Source organism: Malania oleifera, chromosome 10, assembly GCF_029873635.1.
Source record: "Malania oleifera isolate guangnan ecotype guangnan chromosome 10, ASM2987363v1, whole genome shotgun sequence".
NCBI classification, from domain to species: Eukaryota; Viridiplantae; Streptophyta; class Magnoliopsida; order Santalales; family Ximeniaceae; genus Malania; species Malania oleifera.
The window spans coordinates 14,536,242-14,559,184 of NC_080426.1; the positions used below are offsets into that span (position 1 = coordinate 14,536,242).

The window sequence follows — 22,943 nt, forward strand, 5'->3', positions numbered from 1 at the left end:
AGAGTCTTCAGTACTGTCTTTCTGGGTTTTGTTCCCCTTGCATTTAAAAATAATTAAATTATGCGGTGTGGAATCTAATGTACTTTATTGTATAGATTTTCATCGTGTATCATTTTAACATGCTTCAGATTCCATGGTGAGCTGTCTACCTACTGGTGCTTTTACTTCCTTGGTTTCCTCATATGTACTTATAATTTTTCCTTTCTCAAATTTTCTTTAGCGGAATTACAGGTCCATTACCCCGCTTAAATTCATTTACATCTAATGCAACCGAAAAGTTAATTCATTGCAGTAGCATTTATTTGCAACTATTTCTATCTTTTAAATCTTCCTCTCTATCCTCTCTTTAGTTTTAGTTACATGTTAATCTTTGCAATTACTTTCATGGGAATAATGATTACCTTAGTGACTATTTTCCATACCTTCCAATCTAACGTTCAATAGATATATGTTTCATGGCCTATGTTCCAATAGTGTAAATTTACAACCACAAAACACTTGGTGTCGTGGATGATGTCCCTCCTCACCGATGGAGTTACAACACCGTGTGTGTCATTGATCTTTTTACCAAAAAAACTATTAAGTTTTATGTCAAACCTGCTCTAGAATACCAAATATTGAGTTAGTTAGTTGACTCCCAAGAGGGGGTTGAATTGGTATTTAAATTCTTGAATCTATTTTACCACTTAATCAATCCCTATTTGTTATTTACCAAAAATCACTTTTCAGGGATTTATGACAAAACTAAAATATTGATCAATAGTTCTTTTACCCAATTAATTGGTGTAACGTTATCACATACACATGCAATACAATAAATGAAAATGTAGTGGGGGTCGGAAAGTAAATAGTTACGGGAAGAGAGAAAAAAGGCCATTTTTTTACAAGATTCATCATGCAACTCGCCTACGTCCTTACCTTGGACAATTCCCTCAGATTTCACTATAGCCCTACTACTCCTTAAATTGGGAATGGGAGCTTTCCTTACAATCCTTTCTTACAATAGTACAACTTCCAACTTCCCCTACTCGTACTCCGCTGCTTACAAGATATACAACTCTCTCCTCAAACCCGGTTCCCAACCCGAAACCGTGAGTAACGATGAAACTGTCAAATCTCAAAATTGCTTTCAAACAAAGTTAGTGAGTCAATTCAAATCCTAATACATTAATCATATGATTGATTTGAAGTTCGGATGTATTAAATGATACAATCGTTTATTGAATGGATAGGCTTCAACACCAATCCTTTTGATCAATCTCAGTCAAAATATTTATACAAACTCAATGCTTTAAGGAACTTAGGTTAAATCTTTGAATCAAAACCACTTTGAGATTGCAAGGATTTTAAACACATTTATCAAAAACAATGTTTCTCTCTCAAGATTTCAATTTCAATGTTATCTTGGTAATATTTTGACTTAATGTATATATAAGTATCTATACTGATGAGAACACACCAAAGATCAACAAACTTATATATGATTTTCATAAATATCCTTATATATTATAGTTATGTCACTTCTAAGGATATCTAAACACCAAATATTTAGAAATATTCCAAAACATCAAGTCTTTAACGAAGATCACACATGAATGTTACTCTTTTATTAATGGCCTAATAAAAACTTCTCAAGTATGAACTTGTCAAAAAAACAATCATTATATAATGAAAAAAACCAATATCAAACTTCCTAACGATATTCAAAACAAGATGATAAGATTAGAAGCATCTTGAAAATAATAACTTGAATCACCAACCCTCAACACCTGATGAGATCAAAATGTATGCATGAGATCCCCTTTTTATTTTTCTAAATATCTTTGCCCAAGAAGATGAAATATAGGAGGAGTGCCAGGCAATCGTTTAACAATCATCTCAAGTTTCTCACTTCTTTTCAAAAAGATGTTCTCTTCTCTTCTCGTTTTTCTTAGCTATCTACTAGGGTTTAGATATTCAGTATACATAGTGATCTTGCCTTAGAATAGATCTTGACTGTTGGATCAAAAGATGGTTCGCATGTTCGCACATTAAATAATTAGATTTTTAAGTTTTCTTGCAGGTTTAGGCGACTGAAGTGGAGTTCAGGCTCTTGAAGTGGCGAGTTCAGGCACCTGAAGTGCAAAGTTTAGGTGACCGCATGCCTCAGCCATATTTTGTTTTTCACCTTAATTCTTCAGGTGAATGAGCTTAATCTTCAGGCGACTGAGGTTGAGTTCAGGCTACTGAAGTTCCCATTTTCTGAAATTTTTTCTTTCTAATTGAAAATCTGCTTTGCTCTCTTTCTTGGCTCTTTTATAAAAATACTTTCGAAGGTTTTAAAAGTATTTCTAAGTCCATGAATGTCCCCTAAAGATATTCATGAAATGCATGAGTTCTAAAGTCATTCTAGGGTATATGTTGAGTCTCAAATTAAATCATATGAAAATGTAAATACATGAGTTCTAAGTACTCATTCCCATGACGTTCTTAAACTTTGTGGCTTGCATTCTTGTACTCTTTAGGTTCCATGAATCTTGCCAAGATATGTAAGCTTTACTTTATGGCTTCTTTGACTTGTTATCCTTCCGTGCATGTTTAATATAGTTCATATTCACAAACTCAATGCACGGATCAAATACCAAGTGATTTGTCATTATCAAAACTGGATTGGACTTGTAGAGTCAACACATTATATAATTTTTTATTGGTAAAATTTGAAACACCTAAGATTTTTAAGTATGACACTTCAATTATTGACTTTTTTTTTTTTTTAGTTCGTTGGTTAATAGTTAGTCAAATTTAAAAAAAGATAGAATGATTAACAAATGCTACATGCTGAACATAATGAATGGAGTCGTGACTATAGTTGATTAGCTTAGCATGAATGAACAGAGGTGTTGTATACAATTCTATTTTTCGTAGGTCTTTACTATTCCCTGAGGGTTGATCTAAATGGTAGAAAACTCAAGCAGTGTTCCAATGATGGTGTTGTTGTATATGGGGGGGGGGGGGGAATTATCACCGAAGTAGAAGGTGTTAATTATAGTACTAAACTGGTTTGACCAATTCGAATTGGTCATAGGACTAAATTAAATAAATTGTATTTGAAGATATACAAGCATATTGATCTAGATCAATATACATTGCAGGTGACCATAAGATACCCTATGCAAGGGTTCAATGATATAGTCCTCTATGAGGCTGTTCCTATGACTGATGATTATGATCTGCACATTGTGTTGGATGCACATTGTGTAGGTCCGACATATTTAACTGTGCATTTATATGTCAAAATCATTCCTCAAATGGGTGTCGCTGTGAATAGGCAGACGGGAGCGCCTACCGAGCATGTGGTTGAAGTGGAGGAAGACACCTAATAAACACGTCATTATGAAATGACTATGGATGAAGGTATTGAACCATACATGAGTGCGAAGGTTGGTCGAATGCCTACGGTGGATTTCAACGAATGTCTGAGATTGTCGTTCGAGCCACCGACGTACGAAAGACCTGTTCTTCACACGGATGATCAGGGAGGTTGCGAGGAAGTTCCGGCAGAAAGTCCAGGATCGTTGTACGACATTACGAACAACACGTTAGATGAAGGGATGAATATTACGAACGATGTAAATTTACAAGATGAAGACACGTACGTGCAGGAAATGGGTGAAGGGTTAAATGAGTTCCTCGGTGATGTGAACCCACCCCCCGTGAAACGAATGATGCCACGTACACTGCCCAGTTTACGGATGAACCTCCAATGTACGATCAAATTGATGTAGATGCAGCATATTTGTCACGTGAAGAGGAGCTTCCTATACCGGTGACTCGTTGGGATGAATCGTCTTAGCTGGGTGGGGGGATGCTATTCAGGTTGAAGGATCAGTTGATAGCGATAATGCGAATATATCACGCTCGAACCTACCATGACTTTCACATTTTGTAGTCTACCCCAGTATTATGGGTTGTTAGGTGTAAGGAGTTCTATTGCGGATGGAGAGTGCATGTAATGTATTAGATGAAACACCGATTATTCGAAATCATCCAATATAGTGATTCGCACACATGTTTGAATGAACTTCTCTCATAGAACCATATCCAAATCACATCGTACCTCATTGCTAGGGAGATAGTGAATATGATAAGGGGAGATGCGTCGACATCAATCGTTAGATTGAAAGAGTTCATAGATCGTCATTTCGGTTGTTCAATCTTGTATAAGGTCTGGTTGGACAAACAAAAGACAATTGCCCAAGTATTCAATGATTAGGAGATGTAAGTTGCAAGGTGGATATGTATATCAAATTTTGAGCTCCAATACTTACTTGATATTATTCATATTTTAGAATATTGGTTCACACAACAATAACCAACCCTCAATACTTGGCTGATATGGGCATGGAGGTCCCGCGAGTCAACAAATTTTAATTAAAATAAACATTAATGAAGAGTGACAAAATCGTGATGACATTATAGAGAGGGGGAATTTTGAGGGCTGGGAGGTCTAACATGGTCTACAAGGCTAGTGTAGTGACACTAGGGTTCCAAAGTCCAATCACTTCAATGTTAAAGAACCTTACTCTAGATCTATTGACCTATCCCTATTTTTTTTTAAAATTTTTTTAATAGAATTAAAGAAAACATAAGTATAGTGTTTCAGTACAATAAATGTCTTAAAGGTGTCCTTACCATATCGAAAGTGCCTCAATCGTGTTCATAAATAAAAATAAATTAATAAAATTTTTATACGTGTTTGTTAGCTTTATCGTGATCCCAAGAGGGGGGGTGAATTGGTATTTTTAAATTCTAAATCCCTAGCATTCCTCCTCCTAACAGCAAATATGTTTCACAACCTAACGTCAATCTAAAGTGCAAGTAATATTAGAAGTTAAGTAAAGTAGTGTTTACAATCAATTATACATGCAACTGGCACCAAACAAGCAGTAATGATAGGGTGACACACCATATGTTATCGAGTTTCGGCCAACTGCCTACGTCCCGCCCTGCCTGGCTAACCAGTACAAATTATCACACTACCTTATCTCACTTAACCGGGTGGAGCGGCCTTATACAACCAGGTCAAATTAACCACAAGCAACACAGGAGAGGCGGACCTCAATAGACAGTTACTAAATCAAAGGAAACGACTTCTCCCCATCCTCAGCCTTTACACCAATCCTACTGCACTGGATTACCAACCCCGCCCCCTCAGTCCACGCCTTAGATCTCTCAATATACAACAAAGGTACATGTCTGAGTGCTTTCAAGTAAGCAAATTTTACCCACAAATGCGCACAATATCACATACACCACAGATGATTTAAAATGTAAGCTCAGTGTGGTCTAAATAGTTTAACTCTCAAAAGTATTTTCTATCAATGTAATACGTATGTGAGAGTATCAATGACAATTTATGTATTTCAAAATATTTCAATCAAATGTGTTCACACAGAATACCAAGCAAACCTAAAGAATATCAATCAGAAAATATCTCAATCACATGAATATGTAAATGCTTGGATTGTAAAATAGATCATCTTTTGTATTCATCAATGAGATGTTATACTTCCATACATCTTGTTACTAAGATTAATTACAACACAAATATCTTTCACAATAGTTCAATAAAGGTTCCACAGATATTTGACTAAGTTTTTAAAAGAATTTTTGCAAGCCAAAAATCAATCAACATTCCGGAGATGTTTGGCAATAGAAATGCAATACTCGGAGTTCAACCACAATTTTCTTAGGATAAGGCTTATCAAGATTCGCCTAAGAATACTAGGTTATGCTCTTCGTGAAAAATCGATTCACTCACTCAAAACCAAATGAGAGAGCAAACCTCTAACCAATACCACGTTACCATCCAATCACTTACAAATGATACTGATATAAAGTAGTAATGTATTGAGTGGATTTGGCAGTAGTATAAAGCATTAGTGAGTATTATAAATTAAGAGAAATATGATTTTTTGGTTGGTGCTAATCTTGCTTATTCTCCCAATGAAAGAATATATGTAGACATACCAAAATATTTTGACCGGTGGTGACCTATTAAGAGATTGTTGAAAAAGTTTTAAATGAATTTTAACCAATTTAATATCGCTATTTAAAAAAATATTACTGGGCAAAAATCAGGGCAACTCGAGAGGTCCGATCAACCAGATTAAGTTCGGTCAACCAAGTCTCATATGATTCAGTTGACCAGGGGACTTTTGAACTAAGGGCTCAGTCGACCAGGAGAAGGATATTTCTCAATTTTCTGAGGTTTGGTCGACCAGACCATTTTGAACTGGTTGGTTCGGTCAACCAGATCGCTGGGAATTCTCCCGAGGTCCCTCCGGTCGACCAGGTAGTTGGAGTACAAAAAGGGTCGGTCGACCAGATGGTCAAATTTTTTACCTAAGGAGGTTTCGGTCGACCAAGGCCTTTTGAACTACCTTATCGTGTAGACCTGGTCAAAATTTGACCAAAAATGGTTTTCGGGTCGAACCGTAGGCTTTTTGAACTATTCTACTTCAGTCGACCAGGGCCTTGGTCAAACAATTGACGCATGGAGCTTTCGGTCAACCATGCCAAAATGAACTGACTTGGCTAGTTAACCGAAAGTGCACCATGTATGCATTTCGGTCCCGTTTCGAAACATATAAACTCTATTCAAGTGCCTAACAAATATATGTGTATAAGCGTGTGTCCTAGGGTCACTTGAGGTCCAGTTTGAAGATACCGAAAAAGTCCGATGTCGATCGACCTCATTTTTGGTTTGTATCTGATTTAAGCTTACAAAATAAACCATGCATGTGATGTGTGTGTTTATTACAAACCGAATATCCTAATTACTAGTACAGACAAATTTCATTACAAAAATATTACAATCAAGAGCATGAATTTGTCTTCAAGTTTTGAGTTTTCACGTGTTATTAATGATCTGTTAAAATGGACCTGCACATGAACTAGATATTTATTAAATATAGGAGTATTTGTCATTATCAAAACCGGATGTGACCTATAAGGTCAACAGTGTTGTATATATAATCAGGGTGTGTTGGGTATACAACACCGACATTTTAGACTTCTAAAAGTGCCCTTAGAAGATACAACACTACAACAGTAAAAAACAAATCAAATATTTTATCACCTGCACTTTTAAGATTGACATTCCAGTAGCCCTTCTAATTGTAACCTTAGTGTTAAGTTCAGTATTTGTCCCAGTAGCCCAAATGGACTGGTTAGGAGTATGAAGTCAGGGTGCACTAGGGCTTGCCCCAAGGAGGTCAATTGCTAGCTTATGAATATTTCACAAAGAGGCTATGTTGGCTCTGTTAGAAGATGACAAATTATGATTAGTCCACATAAAATATCGTTGTTCTCAGTAAGGAGCGACTGATGACAACATTAAGAACATATAACAGCTTGTAGTTGGGTGGTACCGACTCAAACCCATTAACATGCTCTTTGAAAAAAAAAAAAAAAAAACCATTAACACTCTGTGGGGATGATGTTTCAAAGTTTAGAAACAGTTCATGTTACAAATTGCAATTAAAAAGATAAAAAGAAAATAGAATAATTAAGATTTCTTAATTGATAAAAAAAAAAAAATACATGCAATCATCAATGGGCATCGCCAACCCATGGTACAAATTACAAAACATCAACCACTCTCAAACATCAAGGATTACAAATGACCATTAACAATTTTCTCACTTCAGAATAAACCTAAGACAAATAGTACGGTTTGGAAGAATACATTAAGGAAAAAATTAAATAACTTAGGAGAAATTATTATCTTAGAAATTCTATTAGACGATATCACACATGACTTTCTGATTTCAATAAACTTTTAAAGTTTAATAAACGTTTGAAATATGATGCATTTTACTGTACTCATTTCTTTGAAATGTACTAATATCTTTAACTATTCTCACTTATCAATGTTATTTCCATCTGCTCTGCCTGAGGGACAATTCAGCTGGGCATATAGTTACGGAGGAAACAGAAAACATTGTGCTTCCCATGAAAGATGAAGTTCTCTAGACTCTAATACACATGCAAGGAAAAACTGGGAGAAGATTGAGGAGAAAAAGCCATTGATAGTTTTGTGCTTTAACATGAAAAAGCAAGGTTTGTCATGTTGAAGGAGGCAAACTGTCATGCTACACTGTAAAGGTGCTTTTTTCTGCCCGCCCCTTGAATACCCAAAAACAAATAAAATAAAAATAGCAGAAATTCATCCATAAAAACTTGCAATGCCAGATAGAATCAATTTTTTAGCTATCTGGTATGTTTAGGATTGCTAGACCATTCAGAACCTCTTCTCTTCAAGAGTCCATACAAAAATTGATTCTAGGCATCTTCTTGCACCAGATCAATTATTTCTTTCTAATATGAGCATACTTTATTTTCCCTCAAGAATATTATCTATATTCTTAAGGATTCACATACATTGCTAGCCCATAAGTAGTCTGCTCAGCTTTTGATTCTAGTTGTTGTTCAACAACAAAACCTTGGTTTTTAAGTGGCCCTGCATTTCATTTAACTATTGTAGCCCACATTTATCTTCTCTTTGTTAAATTATCCTATGTTGGATGTAATTATTCTCCTAGTGGATGTTATCCAGAGTTTGTTTACCCCTCAACATGCCACTGGGCTGCACTGCTGAGGGTTAAAGCTTAATATGCATTGATAGCCAACGAACCAACAACCTAATCTCTTACGTGTTGTGCCATTTAATGCATGTCATGCCTTATAATCTAATCAGGATTAGCACATATTTCTTCCTCACTGAAAACAACAACATCCTATTTAAAATTCTCATAAACACAATAAAATTGCCATCCATCCATAAATACAGTTGTTGATTATGCCCACCCACTGCATGAGCACATATGTTCACCCATCCACAAATACAATGTAAATGCAGTCAATATTATTGAAGATCAGTAATGATGACAAAAATTACACTTCTATAGGGAGCCAAAAGTTTAGGGGGATAATTAAAGATACCCTATGACCCTTTATTAAAAGTAACCACAGGAAGAAGTTAGAAAGGCTTGAAGAAATCATGAAGGATGTAACCTACTCCTGAACTAATGATGATTAGGCCTTTCATCTTAGGAAGGTTCTGCCTATAAAATAGGAGAGTTAGCTTGGCTAAGTACCCAGACATCACTATTTTTCAACTGCAGCAATTTGACGACCACTGTGGAGCAGAGAAGAAATTCTTCCAATGGGAACCTGTCTGCATCACATAGAAACTCAAGTAAAGCCCCCATGGCGTTTACACTATAGAAACATTATTGCCCAATCTTGATTATCAAGGGAAAAAGAGAAGGCAGGGTATGAATCACACCCATACTTCTTCAAATATAGATTTTGGAGAGTATCCTTTTGGAACTCGAGGACCAGAGTAGGACTAGTTATGGTATGATCATTGTCTTGCTAAAGAACAATGGTATTGATCTTACAAAATATCTCCATCCTGCAAATGTACCCACATACATACTTCGATATGTTTATAAAAGCACATCACTAGATTGCATGCATTTTGTCATGATTGGCTTCAATGGCTACATTACATTGATTTTGCAACCACAAGAAAAAGGTTTAAGAGATCTAATTTATCAAGCATATGTCCAAATAAAGAATCATGAATGATATGACTAATACGAGTCTTATACTCTGGACTCTCAATTTATGTGCTTTGTGGTTGTGAGTTTGAGCACCTATGATCCTTGAAATATGCTTGCTGAGTTTCCTAATTTGATTGAAAGTGTTGCCATTGATGGTGAGCATAGAGATCTCATCAACCTTCGGCCTAAAGACAACAAGTTGAGCATCCGAGCGTGCCAGCGAAAGGTGACAATTGCAAGGGGGAAGTTGAGTCTAGTTGGAGAAGAAGGAATCTTTCCTGCAAGACCAAAGGTAATGGCATCCCATTTATGAACCTTTGCATTCAAACAAAAATCAAAAACATCATTTCCATCTGATGCATTAGCAACGATGTCATTGTCATTAGTGCCTATAATTTTGAGAATACATTTTTCTCATTTAGCGATTTATGTGTAGGGAAATACAAAAGAGTAGGCCTAGCCCAAAGGCCACTAAATATGATTGCAAAGGTTAAGCCCTAGATGACCACACTACAAGGTTACAAGGTGCAAAAGTACAAAGGCCAAATAGGCTCACTAGTAGAATGCCCAGTATAAAAAGGCCAAACAAGCCCACTTGGCATAATAGCCATGTACAAAAAGGCCAAATAGGCCCATTTGGCCAAATGACCAAGACCAAAAGCCCAAATAAACTCATTTTGGCAAAATGTTATGAGCACCAAAGGCCAAAATCAACTTTGGCAAAATGCCTTGAAGGTAGGCCATTATCATTGCTAAGATAGGAGATAGTAACCCTAGAAAATGCCTATGAAAGAGGAGGTCATTCCAACCAAAAGTTTTAAGGTTGGTAATGTCCAGGATTACCTTAGACTTGAGAACCAAGGTCTTAGCCTCCTTAAAGTAATCGAGAGGTCCAGAGGTCACCTTGGACCTAAGAATTGAGGTCTCAATTTCGTTGAAAAAAATGAGGGTTTGGGATCACCTTGAACCAAAGAACCAAGGTCTCAACCTCATTAAAGTGAAAATAGACTGTTAGGGAATTGCCTCGAACTTAATAACCGATGTCTCAATCGAATTAAAATAAACATTAAGGGTTTGGGAATCACCTCAAACCAAAGAACCAATGTCTCAACCTCATTAAACAAAAATTGAGGGCCCAAGGATCACCTTAAATATGAGAACTAAGGTCTCAACCTTGTTAAGATAAAAATTGAGGGTCCAGGGACCACCTCAAATCGAAGAACTGAGATCTCAACCTCGTTAAAGTAAAGCCGGGGGGTATAGGTATTAACTAGGTCATGAAGACCAAGGACTACCTTGGTGAGCTCAATCATCAAATTTCATCTTTTGTTCAAAAGAGTAATCCTACAATTTGTATGTCATATGATATTTCTCCCACTAGTCCTTAGGTTATCAATTCTACTATCACTGACCATACAACAGGTGCAACCAATTTCTTTTCTGCCCTCTAGTATCCTAAAAATCTACCTCAAGTAACCCTTGATGATGGGTCCACTGTTGCAATTAAAGCGATACGAACAGTAAATCCTACTCCTTCCATCTCTCTTTCTTTTGTTTATACATTCCTAAATCTCCTTTCAATCACAAGTTAGTTAGTAAGCTTACAAAGTCACTAAATTGTTCTGTCACTTTCTTTCCTAGTTATGTGGGTATTCAGGATTTGAAGATGAAGAAGACAATTGGCACAGGACATAAGGCTCGTGTATTTTACTACTTTGAGTCACTTTCTCTTCCCATTGCTCGCATAGTCACAACTATACCACTTCAAGTCCATTGTCGCGTTGGTCATCCGTCCTCGGACAAATTGAAACAACTAGTTCCTACATTGAGTTTCGTGTCTAATCTCGAGTGTGAATCTTTCATTTGGAAAACATCATCGTGTTCCCTTTGCTTCTTGGGTCAACAAATGGGTGGTTAGTTCTTTCATGCTAGTCCATTCTAATATTTGAAGTCCTAGTTGTGTCACATCGAAGTTTGGGCTTCGGTAGCTTGTTACACTTGTTGAGGACTACTCCAGGATGATTGGTTATATTTAATGAAAAATCGTTCTAAGTTGTTTAATATATTTTTTGCCTTCTGTTCTCAAATAAAGACTCAATTTGATAAGCCAATCAAAATACTTCGTAGTGATAATGCTAAGGAGTACTTTAGTGCCCAATTGACTACCTATATGACTATTTCTGGTATGATCCATTAGTCCTCTTGAGCCCACACTCCACAACAAAATGGAGTGGCAGAGGATAAAAACAAACATATTCTTAAAGTCACTTATACCTTATTATACCAAATAAATGTCCCAAAGTTTTTGGAGTGATCCTGAGCTCACAACTTGCTCCCTCGTCAATAAAATACCATCCTTTGTCCTTGTTGGTAAAATCTCATATTTAGTTATCTTCCCTAAGGCTCCTTTGTTCTCCCTTCCTCCTCATATATTCGTTGGTGTGTCCTTTGTCCATAAGTTAACTCCATAAATAGATTAGTTAAATTCTCGTGCTATCAAGTGTACTTTTCTGGGCTATTTCTACACTCAAAAGGAATATCGGTGTTATAGCCCTACTTCACATCAATTTTTTGTTTCTGCTAATGTCACCTTTTTTGAGTCTACACCATACTACTCTGATTCCTTGAGTTCTGTTGACCTTGATGAGTCCCTTCCTCTGCCTTACATTCTAGATCCCAACCTATTCTCTATGCCCAATCCCCCTACATCTTCATCCAATTTGAGTCCTTCTCATCATTTGCATCATCCCAATTTGTAGGTATACACATGGCAACTCAAGAGAGAAAAGTCTCCTCCAGCTTTCACTACTGCGCCTTTAGTTCCCTCATCAAATAATCTTATTTCCCATGATGTTGATTCTCCTATAGTTGTTTAGAAAGGTAAATGCACATGTACCCAACATCCAATCACTAATTTTGTGTATTATGATTTCTTGTTACCCTTGTATTATTGTTTCGTTAGTACTCTGTCTTCTGTTGCTCTTCCAAAATCAATTTCTAAAGCCCTGTCCCATTCTAGGTGGAGGACTGCAATAGTTAAAGAGACGCGTGTGCTACATGATAATGATATTTGGGATTTGGTACCTCTTCCTCCTGGTATGTCTATAGTTGGTTGTCGTTGGGTTACAATGTGAAAGTCATCTTGATGGTTCTATGGCTCGTTTAAAGGTCTGCCTTGTTACTAAGGAACATACTTAGGTGTACAGTTTGGATTATTTTGACACATTCTATTCGGTCACTAAACTTGCCTCCCTCATTTAGCTCTTTAGCTACTACTTGTTATTGGTCTCTACATCAATTAGATATGGATAATATTTTCCTACACGGTGCTCTTCAAAAGGAGGTCTATATGGAGCAACCACTTGGGTTTGTTGTTCAAGGAAAGTCAGGCGCAGTGTCTCGGCTTAAGAAATCATTATATGTATTAAAAAAATCACCTCGAGCATGGTTTGGCTAATTTAGTGTTGTAGTACTTGAATTTGGCCTCCAGCAGTGTGCAGTAGATCACTCTGTATTTTATCATCACACTTCGTCTGATAGGATTTTGCTTATTGTATATGCGGATGACATTATGATCACCGGTGATGATGATCGAGGCATTTAGAACCTAAAACTTTACCTACAGATTAAGTTTCATACCAACGACTTGGAACCATTGAAGTACTTCTTGGGTATAGAAGTATCGAGCTCTCGTATGGGAACTGTGTTGTCACAGAGGAAGTATGCTCTTGATCTTTTAGATGAGATGAGGCTATTCGAGATCTAGACCTGTTAATATACCCATGGATTCCAATCGTAAGTTAGTGCCAAAAATGGGTGATTTGTTACGTTACCTAGGACGGTACCGAAGACTTGTTGGAAAGTTGACTTGTCTCACAGTCACTTGACCAGATATATCCTTCCCAACAAGTGTCGTGAGTCAATTTCTCAGTTACCCAAGAACAAGCCACTGGGATGCAATAATTCGCATTTTTAGGTATCTCAAAGGTGCACCAGGGAGAGGTCTTTTATATCAAGATCAGAGTTACAATCATATTTAGGGATATAGATGCAAATTAGGCCATGTCACCTTCCAACTGAAGATGCACAATCGAGCATGGTATCTTTGTCGAAAGTAATTTGGTGTCTTGTAAAAGTAAAAGCAAACTGTGTTGGCTAAGTCAAAGTATAGGGCTATGGCGCACACATCATGTGAGCTTGTTTATGTTGAAAGAACTAGGTTTTCTACATTCTCAGGCTATGGAGTTGATGTGTGATTATCGAGCTGCTATTCATATTGCCTCCAACCCGGTCTTTCATGAGTGGACAAAGCACATTAAAGTTGATTGTCACTTTATTTGGAAGAAATTTGTACAGAAGCTCATTACAACCACTCATATGAAGTCTAAGTTTCAACTTGTTGATTTATTCATTAAAGCTTTAGGAGGTGCTTGTGTGAAATTCATTTGTAACAAGCTAGGAGCATATGATATGTATGCTCCAGCTTGAGGGGGAGTATTAATGGTTATTTAGTCATTTAACATTATAATTATGTGTTAGAGTTATGTTAGTAAGTGTGAGTTAGTAAGGGTATTTTGGTCATTGGTATTGTACTTAACATATATTATAAATAGAGGGAGAGACCTACTGTTGAAGTAAGGTCTTCCATTTTACCCGATTATTCAACAACCATTATAAGATCTCTTCTCTCCTCTGATTCAGGCAACAAAGTGCTCCCCCGAAGTACACCTCACATCCTCCAAGAATTGCCTTATTTTTCCTTGCATGTATTTGTCTAGCATGATCCTTCATTTTTTTTACAGCAACAATCACCAAACCAAAAATATATACAACTAAAGATACAAGCAAAGCTAATTGCTCAATACCAAGTTAACTTATAAGGAAAAGGACAAATATTTGCAGTGAAGAAACTCCTAACTCATCCTACCAATGCAATGGTTAACCTAGCAGCACTAAATGCAGCTTGTAGCTGACTATTGGTCTGCTCCACAAAGTCACAGTGCCTTCTTAAATCACATATACAGTTTGCTACTTCATATGCCATCCACATAATTAATGAAAAACAAGATCAATAGCAAGCTCTCCATTTTCCCCCATATTTTGAGCAATTGTTATTTCCATAACAGTTTTCCATTAACTACCGAACACATTTCAGCATGCAGCTCTTCATTTTCAAATTCACATAGAAGTAAGAGTTGTGCTCATTTGGCTATCCTTACTCATGACCTGAGGCAATCACAGTCACAAATTGGCACAATTTATCCAAGCAACTCTAACTTGCAGATAAAGTTTCGGGGCAAAATTACCACACATCACAAGGGGCACTACACTTCACCCGCTTGAAATTAAGAAATTCTTGGATAGATATGAGTGGTAAACCTCAACCCGTTGTTTACGACAAACAAGAACTTTGGTATATACGACCTCAACCCGTTGTTTAGTGTGAAACACGAACCTTGGTATAAGGAAGACGCCACAAACGGTGGTGAAAAGCCGTTTGATAAGTCATTGGTGAACGCCACAGGAAATCCCGATAAGTTCGAAAAGTTCTTCAAAAGAACCAAGAAGAAACAAAGCCTCAAAGCCTCACATTTTTATTCCATCCTTTTCCTTCTTACAATGGTGAGATATATATAGCTAATATAGGAGACAAGGACATTAAACACTTAACAATTCCCACATAAACATTGGAGACAAAAACATTAAATACTTAGCAATTCCCATACAAACATGGGAGACAAGGACATTAAATATACCAACTTACTAGACACATTAATGACTCTCACAACTTACTAAAAACCTATGCAAGCTAAGTTGCCTTGCAATACACCATTATGTCAAATCCCATATTTGAATTAAGAAATTCTTGAACCTATGCACCAACAATTACAATATACCTTTTTCTGCCCTTGTCATTAACAAATGGCAAACTCTTGTTACAAACGTGTCAACAGAAGTAAAAACCCCAAAACCAATTGAACCTAATATACCCAAAAAATATCCTCATTAAGAAGAAGGAATGGTTTTGATTGCTCCATTAAGCCACCTTCCATAAACGACGGGAAGCTTAAATCACACACATTGATGAGAGGGGCAGTTAGGAAATCATATTCTAAAACTCCCAAATCAATGACCATAAAGTCTAAGTAACTCCCACAAGTGCAATAATGCGCTCATAAATGTTGAATCACTGAAGGGTCAACCTCCACCACTATAAAAGGGGGCATGGGAAGAGGTAAGGCATCTCATTCATACCCATTCTTTTACTGTTACAATTAGCCTCTCAACAAGTCTCTTACTTAGGCATCGAAGTGATCCCTCGGAGTACACCCCGAGTCCTCCAAGCCATCCTTACCTTCTCTCTTTCAAAGCAACATCTCCAAAGATCGTTCAATTTTATTCAGCAACAGAACCCTAAGGCTAGACTGAAATTAGTGTTAAAAGCTATGCAGTTGCAACAATAAATCCCAACAAATTCCTAAAATAAAAAATTTTATTTTTCTGACTATGCTGATTATACCCTACCAAGATGCACAATACTGATAAAGAACAGAGAGATGGTAGCATAAATTAAAGATTACCCTACAAATTAAAATCGATAATGATCACAATCCAGTGGGAGAATTAAATGAAACAAAGATATGGAGAAAAGAAGAGAGAGACGGTTACCTCCACAGCAGAAACCACAGTAACAGCAAGATAGAAGCATCAATATGTCTCTACAGGAAGCAAGTATCCCAGTATGCGACTTTGAATCCGTTTCGCTCTTTGCAGAGGGAGATTGCTTCGGGCTGGCGTCGTTAAGAAGTTTCTGAGTGGAGGGAGATTGTTTTCCGGTTTCGTCGTTCAAGAGTCTCTGCGTGGAGAGTGACTTCTTCTCGCTCTCCATCCTCCGGAGGTTCCATTCGACTCTGTTCAGGTAGGCCACCTTGAACGACTCCCTGACCATCACAGATGGCCATATATGCATCTTATCTCTTTCTCTCGACCGGAGAAGGTGTTGGCGAATTGAAGCTACCCCCGGCGCAGGAAAGAGTTAAATGAATAATTAAAAGCTAGATAGCATTTGAGTACCGCTGCGTGGTTACTGTTTAATTGACCTTTCAAGATTAAAATAACTTCGCGACTAATACGTGGAAAACGAATATACATAGATTATTGAGGAAGAAAATTTCTAGGACAAGTATAATTTTAAAATTATAACTTAATAAATTATTAAATATTTAATAATCAATAATGAAATTATATATATTTTTATTTTTTTAAATTATAAATTAGTAAATTATTAAATATTCAATAATATTTATCATCCAATGAAATATTTATTTTGTAACATAATCATTGAAGTTATTTTTAAAATTATAACTTAATAAATTATTAAATATTTAATAATCAAACATAAAATTATATATGTTAATTTAAGCGGATTAGATTGGTTCATACAATGTAAATAAGATTTTGTACCATTTTATTTCTCATAAATACGTTATAAAATAATGAACTTAATTTAAAATTCTAAAGGAAAAAGACACGTAGAATTGAGAGATTAAAAATTCTATGAAATACTTTTACAAAGTCGGTGCCTAAGAGAGATAAAGAAAGGGGGAAAAAGATACGTTTGATTTATCTATTTTTAAAATTCCTAAAAATTGAATAATGTTTTTTTGCATTTCACCGTCCTTGGTATTTTTATGTATCAAAATTTTATAGTACATCAACATGTCAATGAAAAGTACCCAAAATTTGGTCTAATACTTCACCTCCTAACTCTCTTTGAAGAGGTCCAACAAGCTGAGTCCCCTTGGCCCTGAAGTCTAGAAAAGGAGGGGATGATTTTTTCATATGGTTGTGGAGTTGGTGTTATTATGATATGTCATGGCAATTTGTATCGTCGAAAAATTTATATGAAAAATATCTTTATTTTTTATTTTAATTTATGTTGCCATTTTTTAGTAAGTAAAAAATTATTTTATTTATGAGTAAGATCATGTCAAAATAGGAATAAGAAAGTATTTAAAAGTATGAAATGGTTGAAAATGTACTTTCATTCCCTTCATAGAGTTCTTTGTAAGTATATGTGTAGTATAAATATTTTCGGTTTAGTTGACAAATTAAGCATTATTTGAAGGATTAAAACTAAAAACACAACATAAATTTCATCTTTTCTATAAAAATAAAAATAACTAATAAAACATAACAAAACTATAAAAAAAAATATTGTGAAATAAAATATTATAAAATCCAAAAAATGATAAAATCTTTCAAAAATAATATATATATATATATATATAACTGCAAAAAAAACAAAACACAAAAAACAAATAAATTTTTTAAAAACTCTAGGCCCTCTTAGAACCCTATTTTATATTTCATGCATCATTAGTTTTAATGAAATGTTGCTTGCATACTTGTTTTTACTATACATTTGCACGTGCATATGAGTGTGTTTCTCTTATAAAGAAGTAATAAATAGTTAAAGTTGTGTAACCCTCATATTTATATTCTAGGGGATTATTTAGTGAAACCCCTCTTTTATAGGTCTTAGGAGATGATATACCAATAATTAATTCTATGATTGACACTAAGAAGGACAATCGTACATCTTCAAGATTTTTAAGGTGAGATAAATCTCGTTCCTTAAACAAAATTTCAAACAGAATATTGATGGATTTAATGTCCAAAGACGATGACTATAATATATGGGAGTTAATTGCATATTCTTTTAGTTCAACTTGAAAGAATCTGACGTTAATTTGATACTATTACTGAAGTATAAAAAATGCTAGTACATTTTCTTCTCATAAGCTTACTCGCAAACCTAACTTTAGAATAGCACAAACCATGACTATTATTTTCTTGGACTTAAGTTTAGTTTAATAAATTAATTTCAACCAATTTGCTTGTATATTTAGATCTCATTATTATTATTATTATTATTATTATTATTATAGGATTGTAATTATTTTTATTTAATTCAGTTATTAACTAAATCGAACACCAAATCGAAATTTTATCAAAATTTTCTGGGTTTCAAATTTCACAAACTAATACCGAATCATAAATTGTCGGTTTATAAAAAATCAAACCACTTTGTTTTGGTTCAGTTTCAGTCTGATTTTTAATTTTTTGGTAATTTTGTACACCACTAATTATTATTATTATTATTATTATTATTATTCATTTTGAGTTGTTTAGGTGGGTTGCATGCTAAACTCATATATTTAGCTTATACATAAATTAGACTCCTTAACTGACCCACATATAATTTAAAGCTGTTTAAGTTTGATTGATTCTATTTGGGTTGGTTTGGGGTCTTTCAACAAGCCTACTTATGGTTCACATTTATGCTCAATGAGTGAGAGTCTCTACTCCTAACTATATATTTACATATAGACCAAACTCTCTTAATTTGGTATTTAACTTCCTATTAACTTAATACAATACATTTATTTTTATTAACTTAATATATAAACTAATTATTACATTCCATACACCTAATAAAAATAAGACTGACGTCATCTGAAAGAAGTAGCCAAGCACCGTACAAAGGCTGCCTCATAACCGGCTCCTTTGGCAACGAACCCTATTATGATATTTTGCAACACGTTCGGTATCTCTTCGTCGACGAGGCTTTGAATTTCGGCGACGAAGAGTATGAGAGCCTTCATCGACGAGAACAATGGCTTCGTAGACGAAACCTACAAAGTTTACCTCTTTACCCTTTTATTATTTATTAAATATGAAATTCTCGGGTCGGGTCCTTACACTTTAGGATAAGTAGAAATAAATCAGAATATATGAATTGTAATTTTAATAATGATAGGAGGAATATTGGAGACAAAGTTAAACTTGATGATGAAAAAATAAATAGCACTTGTAGATTTCGACACCTTGGATCTATTATGCAAGCTGAAATAGAAATTGAAGGTGATGTAATGCATAGAGTTAAAGCAGGTTAGGTAAAATGGAGAAGTGTTTCAAGTGTGCTATGTCATCGTAAAATACCCTTAAAATTGAAAGGAAAGTTTTATAAGACAGCTGTAAGATCAACTACGTTATATGGATCGGAATGTTAGGCGACAAAGAAATATAATATCTAAAAAGTAAAAGTTGCCGAAATGAAAATGCTTAAATGGATAAGTGGTATAACATTGAAAGATAAATTAAGGAATGAACATATTCGTGGTAAGTTAGGTGTAGCTCCTATAGAAGATAAGATAAGGGAGGGACGACTCAGATGGTATGGACACTTGCAACGTAGGCCACATAGTGCACCTGTGAGAAAGAGTGACGTAGTTACTGTGGGGGATAGTAGAAGGGGTAGAGGTAGACCTAAAATAACTTGGGAGAAGATAGTGAGTAGGAATTTAATATTCTTGAATCTATCAAAAGAAATGGTTCATGATCACATAAATTGGCGGAAAAGGATTCATATAACCAACCTCACTTAGTGGAACTAAGGTTTGATTTTTTTGTTGTTGTTGTTTATTAACAGTTAGTTAGTTTAGTTCAATCTTTGTTAATTGAGTTGTTAAGTTCAGTTATATGTTGTTTTATATATATATATACCCTTGTAATCTTCTCTTTTAAACATTTTTGGAATCTATAGTTTATTTATTTAACATGGTATCAGAGTGCTTTCCTCTCCGCTCTATAGATCTTGTTGTGTTTCAAGAAAGCTTGAGAGCTCTTCCTATTCCTTGCGAAGAGTTCTTGGTTCCTCCGCCGAGTGTCCTTCTGTCTTCCTTTGCAGATCCTCCTGTGGTCTCGCCTCTCAGAGCGCTCGCCTCTCAAATTTGCTCCGCTCTGACACTTTCTCAATCTCCACAAGCTTCGTGATCTCTTCCCACTGCAATCCCTCACGTTCGCCATGTCCACGGCTCCAGATTTCGTCAATGTCGTCGCCACCGGCGGTGACGACTTCAAGTTCAACTTCCAACGTTATGAGATGTACAAAAGCTCGCTTGCCGGTATCGTTGGTTCGTCGTACGATCGCTATGTTTTCCTCTGCTTCAAGAGCCCTGATTTTTGGCCTTCTCGTGTTGAGGACTTTGACTCTGATCTGCTTCCCAAGTTTTTCTCCTCGGCTATCAAGTCTCGCAAGAACGACATCAATGTCAAGATCCTCTTACAACCTCGACTCTCCAAGTCTTCCGGGGACCTCGTGCTTTTCGGCTACTTCTCCAGCTCCGGTGTCCTTATTCTTATTCCTGCTACATGAGGATTTACCTGTGTTTGCTCCAAGTGTTCAAAAGAATAACACAAAGGAGCTAATGATTCACATTGCTATGACTTACAAAACCAGATTTGATCGAACTGGGAGGATGTTGTTTTTGTGTTTGTTCTTTTTGGTGACTGCGTCGCTTCCCCTCCTTGGATTTTCTACTTTTTTGATTCTTGCTTCCGCATACATTTTTTTCTTTTCTTTCTTCCATATTTTGCTTTGGAATTATTTAGAATTTTTTGCTCTAAAATTCTGCTCTAGAATTTTCTTAAATTCTGCTTTGGAATTTTCTACTCTACGATTCTGCATATTTTGCTAAATTCTGCTATGGAATTTTCTGCTCTACAATTCTGCTCTGGAATTTTCTTGAATTTTACTCTACAATTTACTGTTCTTGAATTTTCTTGAAAATCTTTTGTTTCTTGCATCTTCTTTGAAAAATGACGATGCAAATCCTCTTGTCTCTCATTGCTCCTCTTGTGGATCATCTCTCTCGCCGTGCCGACATCGACTCTGTTGTTCTCTCGCCGATGTTGACTCTACCTCTCTCTTGCTGATGCCGACTATGCATCTCTCTCGCCGATTAGTTACTGGTTTTCATCATCTTTTACCGCAAGATGAAAATGTTAAATCTTTATTCCCCATTTCCATCTTGAGGGGGCGTATTAACAGATGTGTATTAACAGTTAGTTAGTTTAGTTCAAGCTTTGTTAATTGAGTTGTTAAATTCAATTATGTGTTGTTGTATATATATACCTAGTAATCTTCTCTTTTAAACATTTCCGGAATATAAAGTTTATTTATTTAACACTTATCTCTAATAAAAACACACCATGCACTCTAAGGTAAAAAGGTAATAATATGATTATATTAACTAATTGCATTGCAATAAAATAATTAAAGCACAACATTATATTGACAAAACATGGTTATAATGATATTTGAATTTTGTGATGAAACTATACAACCAAAGTTTACTTCTTTAATGACTTCTTGCTCATCACCTTTAATTATTTGATAGTTAAAAGGTCAAAATATACGTCGGATCACTTTGTACATTCACTCCCACTCATGGGACAATGTAATAATTATTACATATTATATTATAAGTTTAATTTATTCTGAAAACATAAGTTACATAAATAACTTGATTTAAAATTCATTGCGCTGTCACTTTTTTTTTTTTTTTAAATGATTCTATTCATTATGCTATTCGTTTAAAATTTGAAAAAGATTACTCTAAGAGCTTGTGTGGGATATCATAATTCACAAGCTGAGGGTTGCATTTCCAAAATAAATAACTGTAATATGTATTTTATAAATAAGAATCATAATGACCACATCACTTGCAAAGGAAGAAAGTGCACAATTATTAATTACCCGTGCCTTTTATAATTCATCCAAAAAAATATTTTAGTCAAACTTTTTAATCATAAAAGCAATTACATGCTACATGTTGGTCGTGTTTTATGATGAAATTGGAAAGTGGGTTTTAAAGCCGATTGGGGCATTTAAGCTTATATAATAATTATCTCCAAAAAGGCTACTACTGGATGATTATTACTTCACGAAAAATTGTCTGGATTATTATGGTAACAAAATGGGCAAAGACTTTTTTGGGAGTGCTTTTGTTCCGTTGATTTTGTGAGCGTGATTGGAGTAATTGAACAAAATAAAATAAAATAAAATATAATATAATAATAATCCTACGAGTTATTATTTATAAATGACACGCTCATAATACACAAAATTATTTGTTCTTCATTATTTTAGAATTGCCTATAAAATTAATCTTAACCTAAAGCAAGAAACGGTGGAAACAAGTATCCAACATTAATGTGCTACTACACTTTGAGTAGAATGTCCTGAATTAAGGAACAGTAAAAACCTACTGTACCAACTGCCCTCTGAATCTACGCCTAACGCATTAGAATTACACAATGCTTCTAGCCTGCTTGCTGAAGTTTTGAAAAAAACACGCTAACATATAACACACGGGGACCGTGGGACACGCTAGCAACTGCACTTCAAAACCTTGAGCCAAACGATAGATGAGTATATATTTTACATATATATGAGATTAAAAATTGTATCTAAAAATAATTCTA

The 22,943-nt window shown here is 35.3% G+C and overlaps 1 protein-coding gene across 1 annotated transcript; it reads left to right on the top strand.

Moving 5' to 3' along the window:
* Window positions 1–20,205: 20,205 nt before the first annotated feature.
* LOC131165647 (uncharacterized) lies at window positions 20,206–21,152 on the top strand. The gene has a single exon (XM_058123611.1). It carries the CDS (start codon window positions 20,482–20,484, stop codon window positions 20,830–20,832), a length of 351 nt encoding a protein of 116 aa, XP_057979594.1. The 5' UTR covers window positions 20,206–20,481; the 3' UTR covers window positions 20,833–21,152.
* The last annotated feature ends 1,791 nt before the right edge of the window (window positions 21,153–22,943 follow it).

What these genes read in the sequence shown, in the direction of transcription:
- LOC131165647 (XM_058123611.1), top strand. Translation starts at nt 20,482, where the DNA reads ATGTCCACGGCTCCAGATTTCGTCAATGTCGTCGCCACCGGCGGTGAC.